The following is a 17,495-nucleotide window of genomic DNA, read 5'->3' as shown; positions in this document are numbered from 1 at the left end:
CATGGAGACTAACACCCCAATAGAGTCGTGTAGTTCATCCATATAGGTTGACATTGAAGATAGTCATACCGAGATAGACAAAGAGATAATATTCGAGCAAAACAATAACATGGGGGAAGCAGATGATACTAGGATTCTTATTGGAGCTTTACTTAGAAGTCAATAGGATATGCAGAACAATGTAAATCGTATGACTAATCTGACGACTCAGTTCATGACTCACAATTTTAATCAAAATCAGAATAATACAAGGAGAAATGGTGGACAGGAGGGTCATTTGGTAAATAATTAGTTTGAGGGTTCTACAACCTCAAGACTTTCCATGCCTACACTTTGCTGGAGGAATCTTGCACTTGAAAGAGAGCCCTCCATTATAGAATTATAAGAAGAAATATATCAGGATTGATTATAGTTAGGGGAAGAATCTAGTGCATCAGTGACCTTCAGGGAATATTTGGATGTCAAAATGAAACATAGTCCTAAGGGGCAGCGAGGTTACAACAATGAATTACAGAGAAAAATTGGTAAGATGTCTATCCCTTATTTTGATGGCTCAAAAGCAACAAGGGCTTGGGTGTGAAAACTTGACACATATTTCTAATTGAATCTCATGATGGAAGATGAAGCAATCAAATATGCAACCTTACATTAAGAGGGGGTGGCACATGAGTGGTGACACCATGGGCAAATAACATTGGGTCATGATCAAATTAGCACATATGCTAACTTCATTGAAAGACTCATAGACACGTTTGATTCTAAAGATCTTGAATTGGACCTTAAAGATTTAACCTAGCTTAAACAAATAGGGATAGTGGAGCAATATATTTCTGAATTTGGAAAATTAGCAATCCTAGTAACTGAGATTACAAAGAGACCAAAAATTGTGATCTTCATAGATGGGCAATTTGATGCTCTTAAAAGGTTGGGTCAAAACCCTAAACCCTTCTTTACAGTCAACCATTAAAAAGGCAAGGGAATTGGAACCCTCTTCAAAAGGGAAAACTTTTAAAGGACCATCACCAAAACTTGATAAAGATAAGAAAACCTTTTATAGAGACATGCCTCCTATAGCCAAGTTAGATAAATAAGAACGTGATGAACTCAAAAGGAAAAAGTTGTGTTTCAATTGTAAAGAGGTATGGGCACCGGGTCATAGATGTTTATGAAAAGGCAAAATTCACTATACTGAGGTAGTATCAGATAGTGAAGATGAGGAAAACATAGATCCATATTACGATAAAGATCCTAAAACCGTAGAATAGGCTTAGGAAAATTCACCAGGGAAAGACAAGATAGAAGTAATGACAGGAAATCTGCACTACAATATTTTCATTGTAAGAGGGCTTTTATAGGGACAATGAGTTATTGTTATGGTTGATAGTGGTGCTACCCATAATTTCATTGATACAACTCTTGTTAAAAAATATGGCACACAGAGAAGCATGAAGGATTTGATGTTCGAGTAGCAAGTGGTACTACTTTAGTAAACACACATAAGGTCCCTCAGTTAAGTATTGCTCTTGATAATTATATAGTAACAAATGATTTTTATGTGGGTGATTTAGCTAACTCTAATGTAATGTTGGGGATTCAATGGTTGGAGGCTTTGGATAAATACTCTTAGAGTTTCAAGTGCATGGTGCTCTCTTTGAAAATTGATGGGAAAAAGGTAATTCTTAGGAGAATGTCAAATAGGACTAGAGTCGTGTTTGCTAATAGAATGGAGGCCATTTTCTGTCATGGTGATGTTGCTTGGTCAGCACAATGCCTTATCTCCACTAAGGTAACATGTTTTGAATCTAAACATTATCAAGATGTTTTGTTGCAGATTTTAGATTGAGATAGTGTTGTTTTTAGTAACATACCTCTAGGAGTACTTCCATATAGAGGTTTTGAACATACTATTAAATTGGAAGAAGGGGCAAAACAAGTTATCACTACTCCATACAAACATCCTAAGACATTCAAAGATGAAATAGAAAAGACTATTAGGGAGTTGCTGGACATGGGACATATCAGGCCTAGTTTGAGTCCATTTGCTTCTTCTGTAGTGTTGGTTAAGAATAGGGATGGGACTCTATGCATGTGTGTAGATTATTGTGCTCTCAATAAAAAGACCATAAAAAACAAGTATCTGATTCCACAGATTGATGAGTTGTTAGATGAATTACATGGTGCTGTGTATATTTTTTTAAATTGTTTTGAGGTCAAGGTATCAAATTAAGTTATGGGAACATGATATTCATAAAATTTCTTTCTGATGTCATTATGGTCACTATGAGTTTTTAGTTACACCTTTTGGACTAACAAATGCTCTAGCAACATTGCAATCTTGTATGAATCATATTTTTAATAAACAACTGAGGAAATTTTAGCTAGTTTTGTTTGATGATATACTGATTTACAACAAGACTTGGGAGGAACACTTGAGACATATTAGTGAGATTCTAGGTATAATGGAAGCACAATAACACAATCCCTCTATGCAAAAACCTCTAAATGTGAATTTGGTATGACAAAAGTTTTATATATGGGTCACATGATTAGTGCTACAGGTGTGTAGGTACATCAAGAGAAGATTAGAGCCATTTTGGATTCGCCAATTCCACAAAATCTTTCTGATCTGAGAGGTTTATTTGATTTATGCAATTATTATAGGAGATTTGTTCAAGGTTTCTCATAGCTTGGAGCACCATTGATAGATCTCATCAAAAAGGGGGCATTCAGGTGGACTGAGGAAGCACAATAGGTATTTGAAAACTCAAAGAGGTAATGAGTTCTAATCCAGTTCTTGTACTTCCCGATTTCAATCAGCCTTTTGTATTAGAATGTGGTGCTTCTGGTGAAGGAATAGGAGCAGTTTTAATGCAGAATAAACATCCTATAGCTTATGAAAGCAGGAAGCTCAATAGTGTTGAGAGATTTTATTCAATAAATGATAAGCAAATGCTAGCAATGATGCATGCATTGGTTAAATTTTCACAATATGTAGTAGGTGGTAGATTTGTGGTTAAAAGTGATAATAACAACTTGAAATATTTTTTGAGCCAAAAAGATTTGACTGCTAGGCAACAAAAGTGGATTAGTAAGATCCAATCTTATGATTTTGAAATTGAATATGTTAAAGGCAAGAACAATGTTGTTGCTGATGCATTATCCAGAAAACCTGAAATTAATGCTATATCAAGTGTATGAGTTGATTGGAAATCTCTCTTATTAGTAGAATATTCTAAGAATATATTTGCATGTGATTTATTGGATAGGAATATACAGGATGACAAATATAAGATTGTGAATGATCTTATTTATTACAAGGATAGAATCTTTCTTGTACCTAACTCAAAATTGAAATTGTGCATTATGCAAGCAATTCGTGATTTACCTTTGGTTGGACATCTAGGATATTTTAAAACTTATAGGCAAATCCGTGAGCGTTTTACTTGGAAGGGGCTTAAGAATGATGTATTACGCTATGTGAAGGAATGCATTACATGTCAATAGAATAAGGCGGAGCATTCATACCCAATAGGATTACTCCAACCATTACCCATTCCAGAGCATAACTGGGAAAGCATCTCCATGGATTTCATTACCGGTTTATCTCGGACACAAGGTAAACACTGTATTTTGGGAGGAATAGTTCAGGTTAATAGGAACAAAGTTAAACCACAGTACCAGCTACCATCTGTAAACAGATGGACAAACATATATTGTGAACAAATGGATTGAAGGCTATCTTCGCAATTATGTGGTTGGGCATCAAAAGGCTTGGATTCGGTGGTTATATTTAGGGGAATATTGCTACAACACAACAAATCATATGCCTATTGGTATGACCCCATTCAAGGCTTTGTATGGGTATGATGTTGTATCTTTTGTTGACCTTGCTTTTGCCCATAGTAATGTGCCTAAAGCCAAGAATTGGCTCGAGGAAAATCAAGATATTTTAAATGCTCTCAAGGAAAACTTACAATCTGCTTAGAATCAAGAAAAGATTTATGCCGATAGGAAATGTACAGAGAGCAGTTTTGATGAAGGTGAGTTGGTGTATCTCCAGTTATAGCCATATTGACCATAGTTCCAAGAATCGCGGTGATTCACACAATTCGGCGATTTGATTCAAGCCAAACGATTTTTTGTGAATCGGTGAATTGAATCAGCGATAAAGGGTTTGTGAAATAAGTTACTAAATTTCAAGGGTTTTTTTAATTTGCCGATTCACGGCCGATTCGATTCTGATTCATGGCCAATTCACGATTCAATTTGGCCTTTTCCAATCCTGAGACAATTCTAATTCTCGTTACTTTGATATTGATAGTCATCACTCAAACGTAGTGGCACTGAAAAATTGAAGGCTCACTTCTATGGACCCCACCAGATTAGCAAAAAAATTGGCGCCATCACTTATTAACTAAATTTACTAGAGGGCATTCGCATACATAATGTCTTTCACGTTTCTTGCCTCAAGAAGGCATTGGGCAAACAGGTAACAGGATCTGAAGAATTACCACCTTTAGATTTAGAAGGAAAATTGGAAACTATACCTACACAGATTTTGGATATATGCGAAAGACATTTACGTAATCGTCTTATCAAAGAATATTTGATCCAATGGAAAAACTTGTCTATTTAGGATGCTACGTGGGAAGGTGAACAGGTGCTACAACATCCTAATTTACAAGCAACATGGGGAAGCAGAGATTTGTAATATCCCTCTAGGGATATCCTTATGAAGATAAATAAACATATGTAATATCTTAATTATTAACTTCAATTTTCACATTTTTTGAGCTAATATAAATTAATAATATGAGAATAAAATATAGATAGATTTGAAGTTATTCAAATTAATAAATGCTTAATTTGAAGACAGTTTTGGAAGTTCATGAGAAATATACTCGATCATCCCATTCAAATGTGTCGTGAGAATTGGGAAGGCAGACTGGATTTAAGGAACAATCGTATGATTGAGATGGAAAAGCTATTATGATAAATTTCTTTCGTCAGAACAATTACTAACCTAGCAGAGTTTCGGAGGAGTAGGTGTAAAGAGGAGGATCAAACTATGTTATATATAGGGCATGATACTGATAAAGGTGACGCTAATTCCATGCCAACAAATAATTAGACTGAGTGAATTCAAAGATGAAGGATTGGTGAATGTAAAGTTGAAAATTTAGGGAACAATCGTATGATTGAGATGGAAAGCTATTATGATAAATTTCTTTCGTCAGAATAATTACTAACCTAATGGAGTTCCGGAGGACCAGGCATAAAGAGAAGGATCAAACTATGTTATATACTGGGCACTATACTGATAAAGGTGACATTTATTCGATGCCAACAAATAATTAGACCAAGTGAATTCAAAGATGAAGGATTGGTGAATGTAAAGTTGAAAATTGCTCCCATGGTGGAAGTGCGATTGACCAAGTAGTGGCCAGCATGATCAAGACAAACAAGGGATTGTTTTTTTATTATATTGGCAACATTTCCAATTCTATTTAGTGCATGAATAACCTTGGGTGAAGTCTATTAGTAAGATATATGAACAATCTGTTTGTAGCAATAGTGAATCAGGTCTATCGCTGGCAAAGAAAGGCATGTTGGAGACTTGACAAGAAACCAAAACATGTCAAGTAATCTTTCCAGGCCAGTCGCTGTGGTAAGCAAGCCCTCCCACATTGAAATTGGGATTGTAACGATCACCACATAGACCAAGGAGTCGGGCATCATGTTGGAGGGCCAAAGCAATTGGAACTTCCATAGTTATTATCTCACAGGTGCATCTTCATTGTCATGTCAACCTCCTGTATATTATAGTTATTTTATTCTGAATTGAAATAAGAATTTCCTTTGTGTTGCTACTTCAAATTTAAAGGCTTTTCAAGTTGGAATAAATCAAACTATTTATTCTTTCTGAATGTCAACTGCAATAGTTTGAGATTTCTCATTTGATCACAACTATTTATTTACAATCAAGTTCCAAAGGTTTTTACATCTAGAATTCTAAGGGCTAATATCATGACCATTTGGAATTTCAAATAGTGTCATGTCCCCTTTTTAGCGACACAATTCCTACAGTAGATTTTCCTATCATCGACTCTCATAGGCAAATGATTTTGGAGAAGAGAGTCATCTCGCCAGAAGATTGCATTTTGCTACATCCAGTAAATGGGGCCTACATGTTCTAATGATGATTTAAGATTGCACTTTTAATTTAATAAAGTTATTTAATTTGTTTTATAAAGTTATTTGACAATAAAAGTGCATTATAATAAGATATTATAAAAGACGATTCCGGAAGCTTCCAGTGACTTCTCAAAAAAGTTAATAAATAGAGGACAAGAGGCACCCATTAAGACAAGCGGTTTTGTGGATTCGACTTCTATTTCAGTTGGAGCAATTTGTAGTCATTTGATCTGCAAATTCTCAAATTATCTTTGGGAACGAAAACTCCCATTGATAAGCAATTTTGAGGGTGTGGAATATCACCTGAATTATTGCAAAACTGGAGGTGACGTTACAGTCATTTCATCAGGGCAGAAATCTGTGGCCTAAGGCCAAATTGGAGACTCTTGCATTATTGATTGACTGAGAAGAATCAGTTGCCATTCATCAAATTATTGTAGAATTAGAGAAATTTCGGAGGGAAGCTAGGGAGAAAAATATTAATTGGTATCAGACAAGAATTTGATTCATGTCACAGGTCTGAGGGTTTAAATATTGAGGTGATTATAAGCAGCAATTCATTTCCAAGCAAGCAAGAATTGAGTCATCCGGTCCAGGCGTCCTTCCTCATGGTATTTTCGTCATCGTTTGAAGCCTAGTATAGTATCGCAGGATTGAAAGATTTGCGGGTGTCTGTATTGTTTCCTTGCAGAGATTAAAGGCGAAATACGGGCCAGAATTGGGATCGATTTGCCATGCAATTTGGGCCAAGACTTAGCGATTGAATTGTTCAAGCCAGCAATCACACCAAGGTTCTTTCCTACCACAGTCAGGGTCATTATCGACGGGTATCTAAGGGCATGTTTGCGGGGATAGGGACTCCCTAGTTTCAAGTTAATCCCAGTCGACAGTATAATCGGGTTGCAAACTGCGCATTACAGAGTTCCGACCGCCCACTCCAGTCTTGATATATCCATTGACAAGCATACGCATTATGAAATGCGACTGCTAATTTTGCCGCTGAAACTGGGCATTGCTTGGATCTGATATCTGCTACCAACACCAGCAAATGTTGGCGATTCATGGTTATCCAGGTTTCAATGTTTTTTTTTAGAAAGTCTATAGTTACATACATCAATAATTGTAGAAACTATATTTGATTACACGCTGCTAGTTGTATGAATCTGTCATGAATGTAAATATACATTTCAATCTGTATTTGAACTGAGTTGGTATTCTGTTTTAAATGGCACAAATTTGATTCCCTGCGAAGTGTTTGACAAATTCTCTAGTGTTATATCAGTGTTAATGATAATTTAATTAGCAAGGGTCATTTCAAATAGACACAGATTTGTATACTAAAATACAACAGTGAATTAAATAATTGCTTTCCTTGAGGTTATATTAGTTTCATAATTGAACAGATTGTAGTGTTCGGGTATTTTACATATAGATTTGAACATTGATGTAGTTTATGATTGGTTTCTTTGGAATCCTAGTTACTACAAACACGTTCTCTTCATTAGTAAGGTGGCAACGTGAAATGGGTTGGCGGAAGTATCGATCGGGATAGTGCCCATTGGTATAGGTACATTAGCAGCGTCATCTAACCTTGTAGTAATGTCATCTGGTACAGTGGAAGTGCCATCTTCAATGGTGGCAGTATCGATTGGTTCAAGTTGGATGGTAGCGTTGTCGGACATCGTAGCAATGTGGACTAGTAAGGTGAAAGTGTTGACTGGTATGGTGTGAACTAGTATAGGTACACTGGAAGTGTCAACTAATATCATGGAATTATTGACTAGTAACAGTCTGGTGGTGGTGCTAACTTACATCATAGCAGCGCTTATAGCACAGTGACAATGCCATCTTGCATGGTGCCAATATTGACTGATGTGGGTATTGTGGCAATGCCAATTAGTACAATTGTGGTGATGATTTTTACAGTGGCAATGTTGATTGACACAATGCTAATTATGGGAGTGTTGATTGGTTTAGTGACATTGTTGGAGTGTGATGCTTTCAGTGAACACACTGTATCCTTTCTGATACGAGACCATCCTCATGGAAGCAACAAGATTTATTTGAGTTGTGAGATTTCAAAAGAGTTTGGGTTTCAGGCTCTCATGAATGTTTTGGATTGGGGCACCAATGTGTTTTATGATTGGCTCCCATGGGATCCTGGTACTTCCTGACATAGCATTATTTATAGCAGAGTAGCACAACAGAAGCTTGGAAGCAATCTACTCATCATGAAGGAATCCAATTATGAACATGTGATCCTAAAGGAATATGGAGTTTTCAGCCAATACAACTATCAATGTGTAGTATCCCCTCTTGGCTCAAGCTCAACAAAGATACTAATCTCCTTAAGCATTTAGTTATTTAACATTTTGTCAAACAATCTGCAATCAAGTTTAAGCAATACTGAAAATGGATCAAAAAATTCTACTGCCTAAGTTAATAGATAGCAAATACATATATTTCCCATTTTGCTTGTGCTAAATAGTTGTGTTCAATTCCCTTGAATTCTTTGGTAATAATGATTATTGGAAGAAGCAATGCAATGCTGAAGATTAAATCTTTTATTGCTCAAATCTGAATTTGCACAAATGACAATACCAAATGCAATTTATATAAATTGAATAGAACCTGGATAGAGCAGATCAAATAAACAATAGAATACCCAGTCGAGCTGCTAATGGCAGATTGCAACTCCTTTCATCATCAGTGTTTGGTAGGTAGAATGCCATAATTAATCTCTGGACCAAATTGCAGCCACCAATCACTGTTGTGTGAGCTTTATACAAAATTGTGGAATTCTGAAATCAAATTGCAGGCCTTTGGAAATGATTTGCAGGTTGCAAGTGATACTCAAACTCTGCTCAGCTGAATTGCATGTAAATGTGCCAAACCCGTGAAACTCCGCTACTCCTTATTGTTCACTATGATACGACAATGCCAAACCCAACCACAGATGCTAGATGTCCTTGTGTGGCTCAAACAAATGCACATGTAAAAACAAGCAAGGGAGCTGAAACATAGATGTGGCTTCCCAAATCCCTTAGCACGAGCTGTTGATTTGTAATGCAGGCTCCAGTAAATGCCGCACGGCCTCTAGACAATTGTTTCCCCTCAAGCACAAGCTAAAAGTAATAACTGGGCACAATGATGTAGACGTCCAGCCTATTTAGAACAATCTGCCTTAGTTGCAATCCTGGCTGCTAGCAGTAATAAATATGCAGACTTCCAATAACTATTTTGATCTCTAATACAGGCTCTCAGCAAAAATGTAAAACTCCACACTTCCAGAATTTATCAGTAATGAATTCTCCAAGCCACAAAAATACAGTAAGGAGACCTAGCAAATTCTTTACAACAGTACAATTTGCAATGAAATTACTAGAACAATCTCCCAAATACAGGAAAACACAAATAGGAGATTTAGCTAATGAAACCACTATACATCAGTAGTGACTTCAAATTTCAGAAACTTTCAGAGACCCTTATACTTCAGCAAGGGCTCACAATTTAGAACTTAGGAGAAAGCCACAAAGGCACAAAATTAAATATAAAATCAAGCGTGTCCTTTCCCAATGAAATGAGCTCTCATTTATAAGCTTTCGTTGGCAAAAGTTTCCATAAAACTCCACTTCAGAAATTGTGGAAGTTTCCCAAAAGAACTCAACACTAGAAACTTTCCAACTTGCTTTTCAGAAATATCTCTTAAAGTCATTATTATAATAATATAAACATTATTATAATAATGCAACTCAATGAAGAATAAATAAATAAGAGCTCATGCAATTCTTAACTTGATTAACTGCAGGTGACGACCAACTGCCAAGTCACTCACTGCACTGCCAAAAATAACAACTACCAAAAATAGTAAATCCTTAACTGAGACCCCCAAAATGCTGTGTCAGCTCATGAGGGTGGCTATAGTGAATTGACTTGGCCAATTGCAAGAATTTGCTAAAAATGGGGACATTACACAATGTCCGCACATGGTTTGGGATCTTGGAGTGCAGATTGCTTGAGGACAAGCAATCTTTGGGCAGCAAGGATTTATAATGTACCCAATTTTACTAAAATATATTAAATAATTATTGGTCCCAAAATTTAAATAATATAAATGGACCTATAATTATTTAATATAAGCGCCCAAATTTTATTATCGGTAGGTATATGTCATGTTGGCATCCTTTTGTAAACACTTGGGAGTTTTCTCCAAAGGGTATTTATGACCGGCATGTATGATGTTTTTTGCATGCGAACTTGGATTATTTTATTGTACTATGGATTCCTAGTGTAGCTTTATGTTGTTCGCCATTTCAAAAGCGAAAGATTTTCCCTACTTGGCTATTCTGGTTTCAGTGGGATTTAATCCTCACCCTATTCCGATCTCTATATTACTTTGTTTCGGATTTGGCACATTTGGAAAACCATCTTTGCTTGCACACACACACACACACACACACACACACACACACACACACACACACACATATATATTTTTGGATTAGATTGCAAATACTAGTGCTGGCATTAATCTGTATGTTTTGGAGAATAAATATTGTTCACATTATTGTCTCAGCTTAGGTTCTCAAACTATAGTACAGACCATGGCAAAGGCACGTCTCTATTCCTACGGGTGCACACACACACACACACACACACACACACACACACACACACACACATATATATTTTTGGATTAGATTGCAAATACTAGTGCTGGCATTAATCTGTATGTTTTGGAGAATAAATATTGTTCACATTATTGTCTCAGCTTAGGTTCTCAGACTATAGTACAGACCATGGCAAAGGCACGTCTCTATTCCTACGGGTATTAGCGGAATTTATCTTCCTCTATCTTGCCATACATCCACCCCTCACTAATACCTTTGTACGATCACCGTACAAGCCTCCAGTAGCACCGTACAGCCATACCCATCCTCTCACCATACAACATATGACATCCTCTTCACTTGTTGCCACTCCCCTCCGTACGCGTCACCTTCCCATACACCGTACACCTGTACCACCATATGGCCCCATCACTCCATGTGCACCATTGCTTACCGTAAAACGTATGACAACCCTCCATCTATCTCCATCGTACAGACAACTTTCACCATACAACCAGTTTGCACCCTGCTATACTGTACGGTCCGCTCAGATAACCTTACACTGTATGCAAAAGGTTGACATTCTCTCCTATTTGTCTCACAGTTGCACATTGATTGGTGTAACAATTTTGGCATCCAACTGGTGTGTGGAGATAAGCAATATTATAAAAAAATATTAAAACCCATAGAATTTTTTTTGGAAAAAATATTAAAACCCACAATGTTTTTTTTGCAATAAAGATTAAAACCCAGATAATGTTTCTTTGCAATAAATATTAAAACCCTCCAAAAAAAAAGGATTTTTTAATATTCAAATACCTTTATTCGAGAACCATAGAAAGCCCATTGCTGAAATCTGAAACTTGATTTAGGGTGTTATAGAGGGAAATAAACCAAAAAAAATAATTCCTAGAAATAGTCTTAGGAAATTGTGTCATGTCTTGAGCACCGCAAAATTGCGAATAAAAAGACTGATGTGGTAAGAACAATTTGCAGATAATGCCGAAAGCTAGGCACATGTACTAGGTAGCCAAAGCAAAACAAAAATGCTGCTATTTTTGTTTGTGAGTTCTCAAAAAGTTGGTTGCAGGAACAAGCCAAAAATAGACAAAAAGTTTGAATTGGTGCAAGCTTCAAATTGACAGAAATTGCGTGGCAAGGTGGAAAGCTAAGTGCCAAAAAATTAGTAAAAATTACTTTCAATGCAGGCTTTGACCTGTGTTTTAGACCCACAAATTTGGAGTAAAACCATAGTGTGTTTCAGACAGAATCAAAACGATTTTATTGTTTTCATAAAAAAGATTCGAAAAAAACAAAATTTTGTAATTAAATTCCAAATCAAAAGAGGCCACAAGTTTTTGATTAAAAAAAACTGCTAAAATTTATGAATCCCCATCGACCTGCTTTGATACCATGAAAATGTTAAAGATGGAATGAATGGAAAACAGAGAATGATTTTGCATTAATAATGACCTCTTAAATAAAGTTTACAGACACTAATTATAGTGTACTCTAAAAATAGACTTAAGTAAGAAAAGCTAAAAAGAAAGCCTAAATGACCATTAACCAAGATTCTAAAAGAACAGGCTAAATATAGCAAGATCCTAAGATACTAAAAATAATCTAATAATAAATGCATCAAGGAATGCATATTCTCTTTTGCATTGAAGTCATCTATTTATTTCTAGGGCTTTCATAAATAATGCACATTATAATACTAAAGATAAAAAAATATAGAAATGAAATTAGATAGATACACTATGTGCACGTAAATGTGTATGATAGAATGATCTAATATATATTTGGAATATAAGAATTATCAGTTATGTTAATAAGAATGAAATCAGAACTATGCATCACTATGTAATCCCTACTTATTAATATGTTTTTAATACATAAAATAATGATATATACTAAGTTAATTCTTTAATCCCTTAGAAATACGACTAAGCTTATAGGGAGTTCATGATAGGAGTGATAGGGTAATTTGGTCCCGTGTCGGGAGGGTTTCAACATGGATAAAAACTTTGAGGGATCCCACTTGTATAATATTTTTGTGCCTTGGTCATGGTAATTCTACTATCTGTCTCAGGATTAGTAATCAGGAGAGTAGTAAGGAATTAGAGATCAAGTATGTATTATAAATTAGGTATTGTTTCTATACTCATATTTGTGATATAAAAGATAGAGATATATACTAAGTCATTACTTTAAAATCACCCACTAGCATAACTAAGAGGGTACAGAGTTTGTGAAAGGAAAGGAGGAATCCAGTCACATTGAGGCAAAGCATCGGTAAGATCCATGAGGGAGCCTCAACTAGACTATTTCCATACTCAAGAACAGTAATTCTACCATCCACTTTAGGGTTAGTGATTAGGAGCGAATTAAGGAATTGAAGCTTAATTATTATCTCTAAGTATGTTAACATGTAATAATTATTGGGAGTTGACATTCTCTTACCTTCAAACATTACAAAATTACAATCCCTAAGTACGATTCAAACCCTAAAAGGGGAATTTTAGAGCAAATCAGGAAATGACCCGAAAAGGGATTATTACAGGGTGATAGGATTATAACATTGTGGCAGCAGCTTCAATCTATCCATATACCTCTGAGGTGGCAACATCAATGTCCTATATCACTCCGATAGAATGCCTTTACATAGATGGCCTCATACATCTTGTGACCAGTATATTCTTATCTCAGCGTGGTAGCAATTTTAGTAATCAGAACTCTGTATTCAGCAATACATATTGGGAGGTGGTGGTTTCATTGGCAATCACACATCAGCATCAGCATACTCCAAGTTTCACACTGCGGTTCCATCAGTCCTAATCAGATGAACTTTTCAGTGGCTTCTAACATGAAAGTATCATTAGAAGACTAAGGTGCAAAACTTCTTGAACTTCTGATATTGTACTAAATCTCATATTGTAACAGCAATCAGATTTGTTTGTGCATTTGTTGGAATGAGAATCATTGTCTATCATTTGCCTTTATATGCTTGGAATATTTTGGCATATTGTAAACTTGTCTTGCATATATGTTAAAAAAAAAATTTGACGGTTGGAATATGAAACTATCCTATGACATCAATGACAAGATCTAATGATCTTCCTTGACAATATGCTTGCCAACAATCACTTTGACATTAATGACATTAATTACAACAATCACTCATTTAGGAGTAAGGACTTAAAAACAACATATTCTGAAAGGTATGAGATTCTCTGTAAGGTCATTGTATTTCACTCCTAATATTACTGTGCTCATTTTCATTGGTTCGCATCCTTCCATGAGAGCAAGAAAACTAATATATCCATTTCATCCTCATTTATTTTTTGGATTTCTACATTACCAGATTCGCTCGTGGACCTGGGAATTCAAAATTCAGTTTGCTCCAAGTGTGGTCCTTGTTAGATTCAGACAAAATTCTACTGTGAAGACCAAAATTCATTGGGAATTCTTTGTAGAGGAACCTGAGCAGAATTTAGACAAATTTTGGGTGACTTCAGTTTCTAGTGGACGAAGCCAGACAGAATTTGCAGAACTTTTAGTGAATTTGGTCTAAAAACACTTTTTGTTGACTTTTTAAAACATTTATTTTGCCAAATTAGGTCTACTCTACTCTCCAGCCCTGAAAGTGACCACTGAATAGACCAAAAAGGTTGTTTTATATGTTCTTTGTGCATTTGTGAACTAGGTGGTTAATTAACTTATTTTCTATTGCACACGCGCACACACATGCACGCACGCATGCACGCGCGCGCACACACACACACACATGGACGAATCCAAATCCAATCCCCCCAGAAATTGAACATTTTGAATCTGAGTCTCTAACCTGAATCCAAACTAGCAACTTAGGTGGATTTAAATGAAACAAGTTGGATTTTTCGGAACTCATGCTTAATGCTTTTTCTTGACTTTATGCTTCCTCTTCTTTCAACACTCTACTAAATGATCCTTTTGGGACTACTATGTTTCTGTGAGACTAAAGGCCACTCTTATAGAAAAATATCCACAGCAGCATAAAGAATTTTTATTTTCTGTAACTTTGTATGTCAATCTATTTCCTTGGAGATAAAAGTCAAACATAATCTCATATATTCTCACATGATTGAGAACAAAAATGAATATGGACAGCTATTTTAGTAAACTTTTAACTTTTGAGCTATAGCTTTGAAACCAAGCAAAATGAATCTATTCACACAACAATGACTTGAACAAACTATAGCACACAATTATTGTTTACATAAAATGTAAAATAGAAGTTGTGGATTTGATTAGATCTAAAATACCAGTACATCCCATAGTTGGGTTATGGGTTGTTCAATGTTGCTTTATTGCATCAGATTTATTTCTACATCCAGTAAAAAGAGATATATGCTTAAAGTCTTATATTGATGTAAATGCAGGAACTTTGGTGGTCGATTTAACCCCAGATCTTCATGTTGAAGACGTTAAACGCATTCTACTTAGTCAAAAGAACAGTTTTCCTGTATGAGACTATTTTATCTATACTTTTTTGTTTTATATCTTTGTACTTGCATTGTTTAACATACCCTATTGATGTATTTGACTTTTATGCACTGATATTTTTCATTTGCATATATGTCTATATGTGGAATCTCCTAATGGCTTTACAAAAACCAACATACTTGTAACAGACCATAACAGAACATTTTCAGACCGAAACAACTTAAATCCAATTTGAGACATTATGTCCTGTAATGTCTCCTTTCTAAGATAAACTACAATAAGGATTATTATTATGTATAAAATTAAATAAATAAATAATAGTTAAGTATAATATAATTACAAATTATATGTAAGATATTAGTTTGGCCAATATATTAAAGGAAACTATATTTATTTTGATAAAGAAACAAAATTATAATACCTTCAGGAATGATAGTGTGGACATTACATAAAGTTAGTGGAAAGCTCAAACTATCATAATAACAACTTAAAATGGAAGTTTCGGAGTATAGTGATTTTAAAACAAGTCATTCTGAACAAGTTAGTAGTCCACATAATGAACTAGCTATTAGCATGAAGAAACTACAACAACAGTATCTCTTAATTCATCATCACTATATCGTCAATACATTATATATAATTGTATCGATCCTATATGAAGACAATCAATATCAGTGTGCAGTAATAATGATCTGAAGAAGCCGCAAATGTCTAGTTAATAGTACATACTTGGTGATATGTTATAGAATAAACAAGCATCGACTAAAGTCTTACGTAAGAAACAGTGTACAGGCAAATAAAGGAATGATCCCACAAGAGTCCCAGTGTTGACTGCAAATCGATGTGATGAGTGGCTATCAACTGAAACATGAGGTGATCGATAAATGAGTCAAGATGATCAAATACAATGTTGGTTAGTGATGAACATATCCAATACAAATTCCTCCTATTATCTCAACGGTAATATGAAATTTTAAAACTTCGACATGATTCTTAAACGATAAGAGTCATGAACAAGAAGTTTGACAGGGATACAGTGAGTTGTGACTCATTAGTGATAGTGAACACGATGAGTAGTGTAATATCCCCTCTTTTGTGAGTGTCAAAGTTTGTTTGGATCAGCCTAGTCTTGATGTTTAAAGGTCCCAACTGGCAATGTCAGAGGCTTATTTCCCATTTCAGTGGCCAAAAGTGTCTAGGTTTGCCCTCTGTCTGGTTCAGTTTAGCACACTTACTATTTATAGTAAGTGACTATTTCAGGGAAAAGTCAGGATTACTAATTATAGCAGGAGTCCTGACCTGAACGGGTTATGATTAGCAATGTCAATCCCAGTGTTCAGCTAACTTGGCTAAATATGGAGTACTGCATAACATTTTATTATTATTAAAGGTGACTAATAATAATAATTATTAAAAAAATATTTAAAAGTATGTTTGCACTTTATTACTCAAAGGTCAATTAATTATTAAAAGGGGGGGCATCTTATTTAATTGTTTGAGCGCTCATACCAAGAAACTATTATACATTGAAGTACAAACTTATAACATTTCAAAATGCATATTAAATGTGTTTTTTGGGATCAAACTCTTTGGGGGAAATATATAAGCAGTCAAAAGAAGAATCAAATCATCTTTGGAGCATTTGATAACTTCGTCTTCATTACATCTTGGCATTGGAGGAGAGAAACCGAGGGTTTCTGTGTTTCCTGGGCTGTTTGGCATCGGAGGACGATCATCTTCAGTGTCTTCGCAATCTGAAGGTGTTAAATATCTCCTGAAGGTTTGTCTATGAGTTTGGCTTCATTCAGAAATCAACATAGAGCATATTTGTTAAGAATATCCAAGGGTTTGAGGTGCTGCTACAGTACCCGTGTACAGTGACGCTACAGTTGTCGTGTACAGTAATGCTGCAGTGCCTTCCTCTTGGTACGTCGGGTTAAAACCAAGCAGCGATTAAATTTTGTCAATTGCAGAAGGCATACCTATTGGAGATTTTATTTGGGACTTTGCTTACAAGTTTGCACTTCCAGAATTTGCTGTCATAGCAGTTTTCACTTTTCAGACCTGCATTTGGCAAGTGTTTGACAAAATTTGAAGTGTTGAAATCAGTGTTTTGAGGGCAGAGTTCCAAGGGACATTACAAGTAGGAAATCGTTATTATGATATAAGCAATTACTTAAGGTAGCAATTAGAAGTACGTTCAGT

General features: G+C 35.4%; 1 protein-coding gene across 7 annotated transcripts in view; it reads left to right on the top strand.

Moving 5' to 3' along the window:
* LOC149566619 (FAD/NAD(P)-binding oxidoreductase family protein) overlaps positions 1–17,495 on the top strand; it is a 333,421-nt gene that overhangs the window by 208,280 nt on the left and 107,646 nt on the right. For all 7 annotated transcript variants that reach the window (XM_089819921.1, XM_089819916.1, XM_089819920.1 and 4 more), the window contains one exon: positions 15,227–15,309. In XM_089819921.1, the coding sequence (XP_089676047.1) occupies positions 15,227–15,309 (83 nt within the window). The remainder of the gene's footprint in view (positions 1–15,226; positions 15,310–17,495) is intronic.

This window comes from Cupressus sempervirens, chromosome 3, assembly GCF_028749045.1.
Source record: "Cupressus sempervirens isolate cs-2001-9-10 chromosome 3, ASM2874904v1, whole genome shotgun sequence".
Taxonomy (NCBI): domain Eukaryota; kingdom Viridiplantae; phylum Streptophyta; class Pinopsida; order Cupressales; family Cupressaceae; genus Cupressus; species Cupressus sempervirens.
Note: the sequence above shows the minus strand (reverse complement) of the source record. Positions and strands in the feature narration are given on the sequence as shown.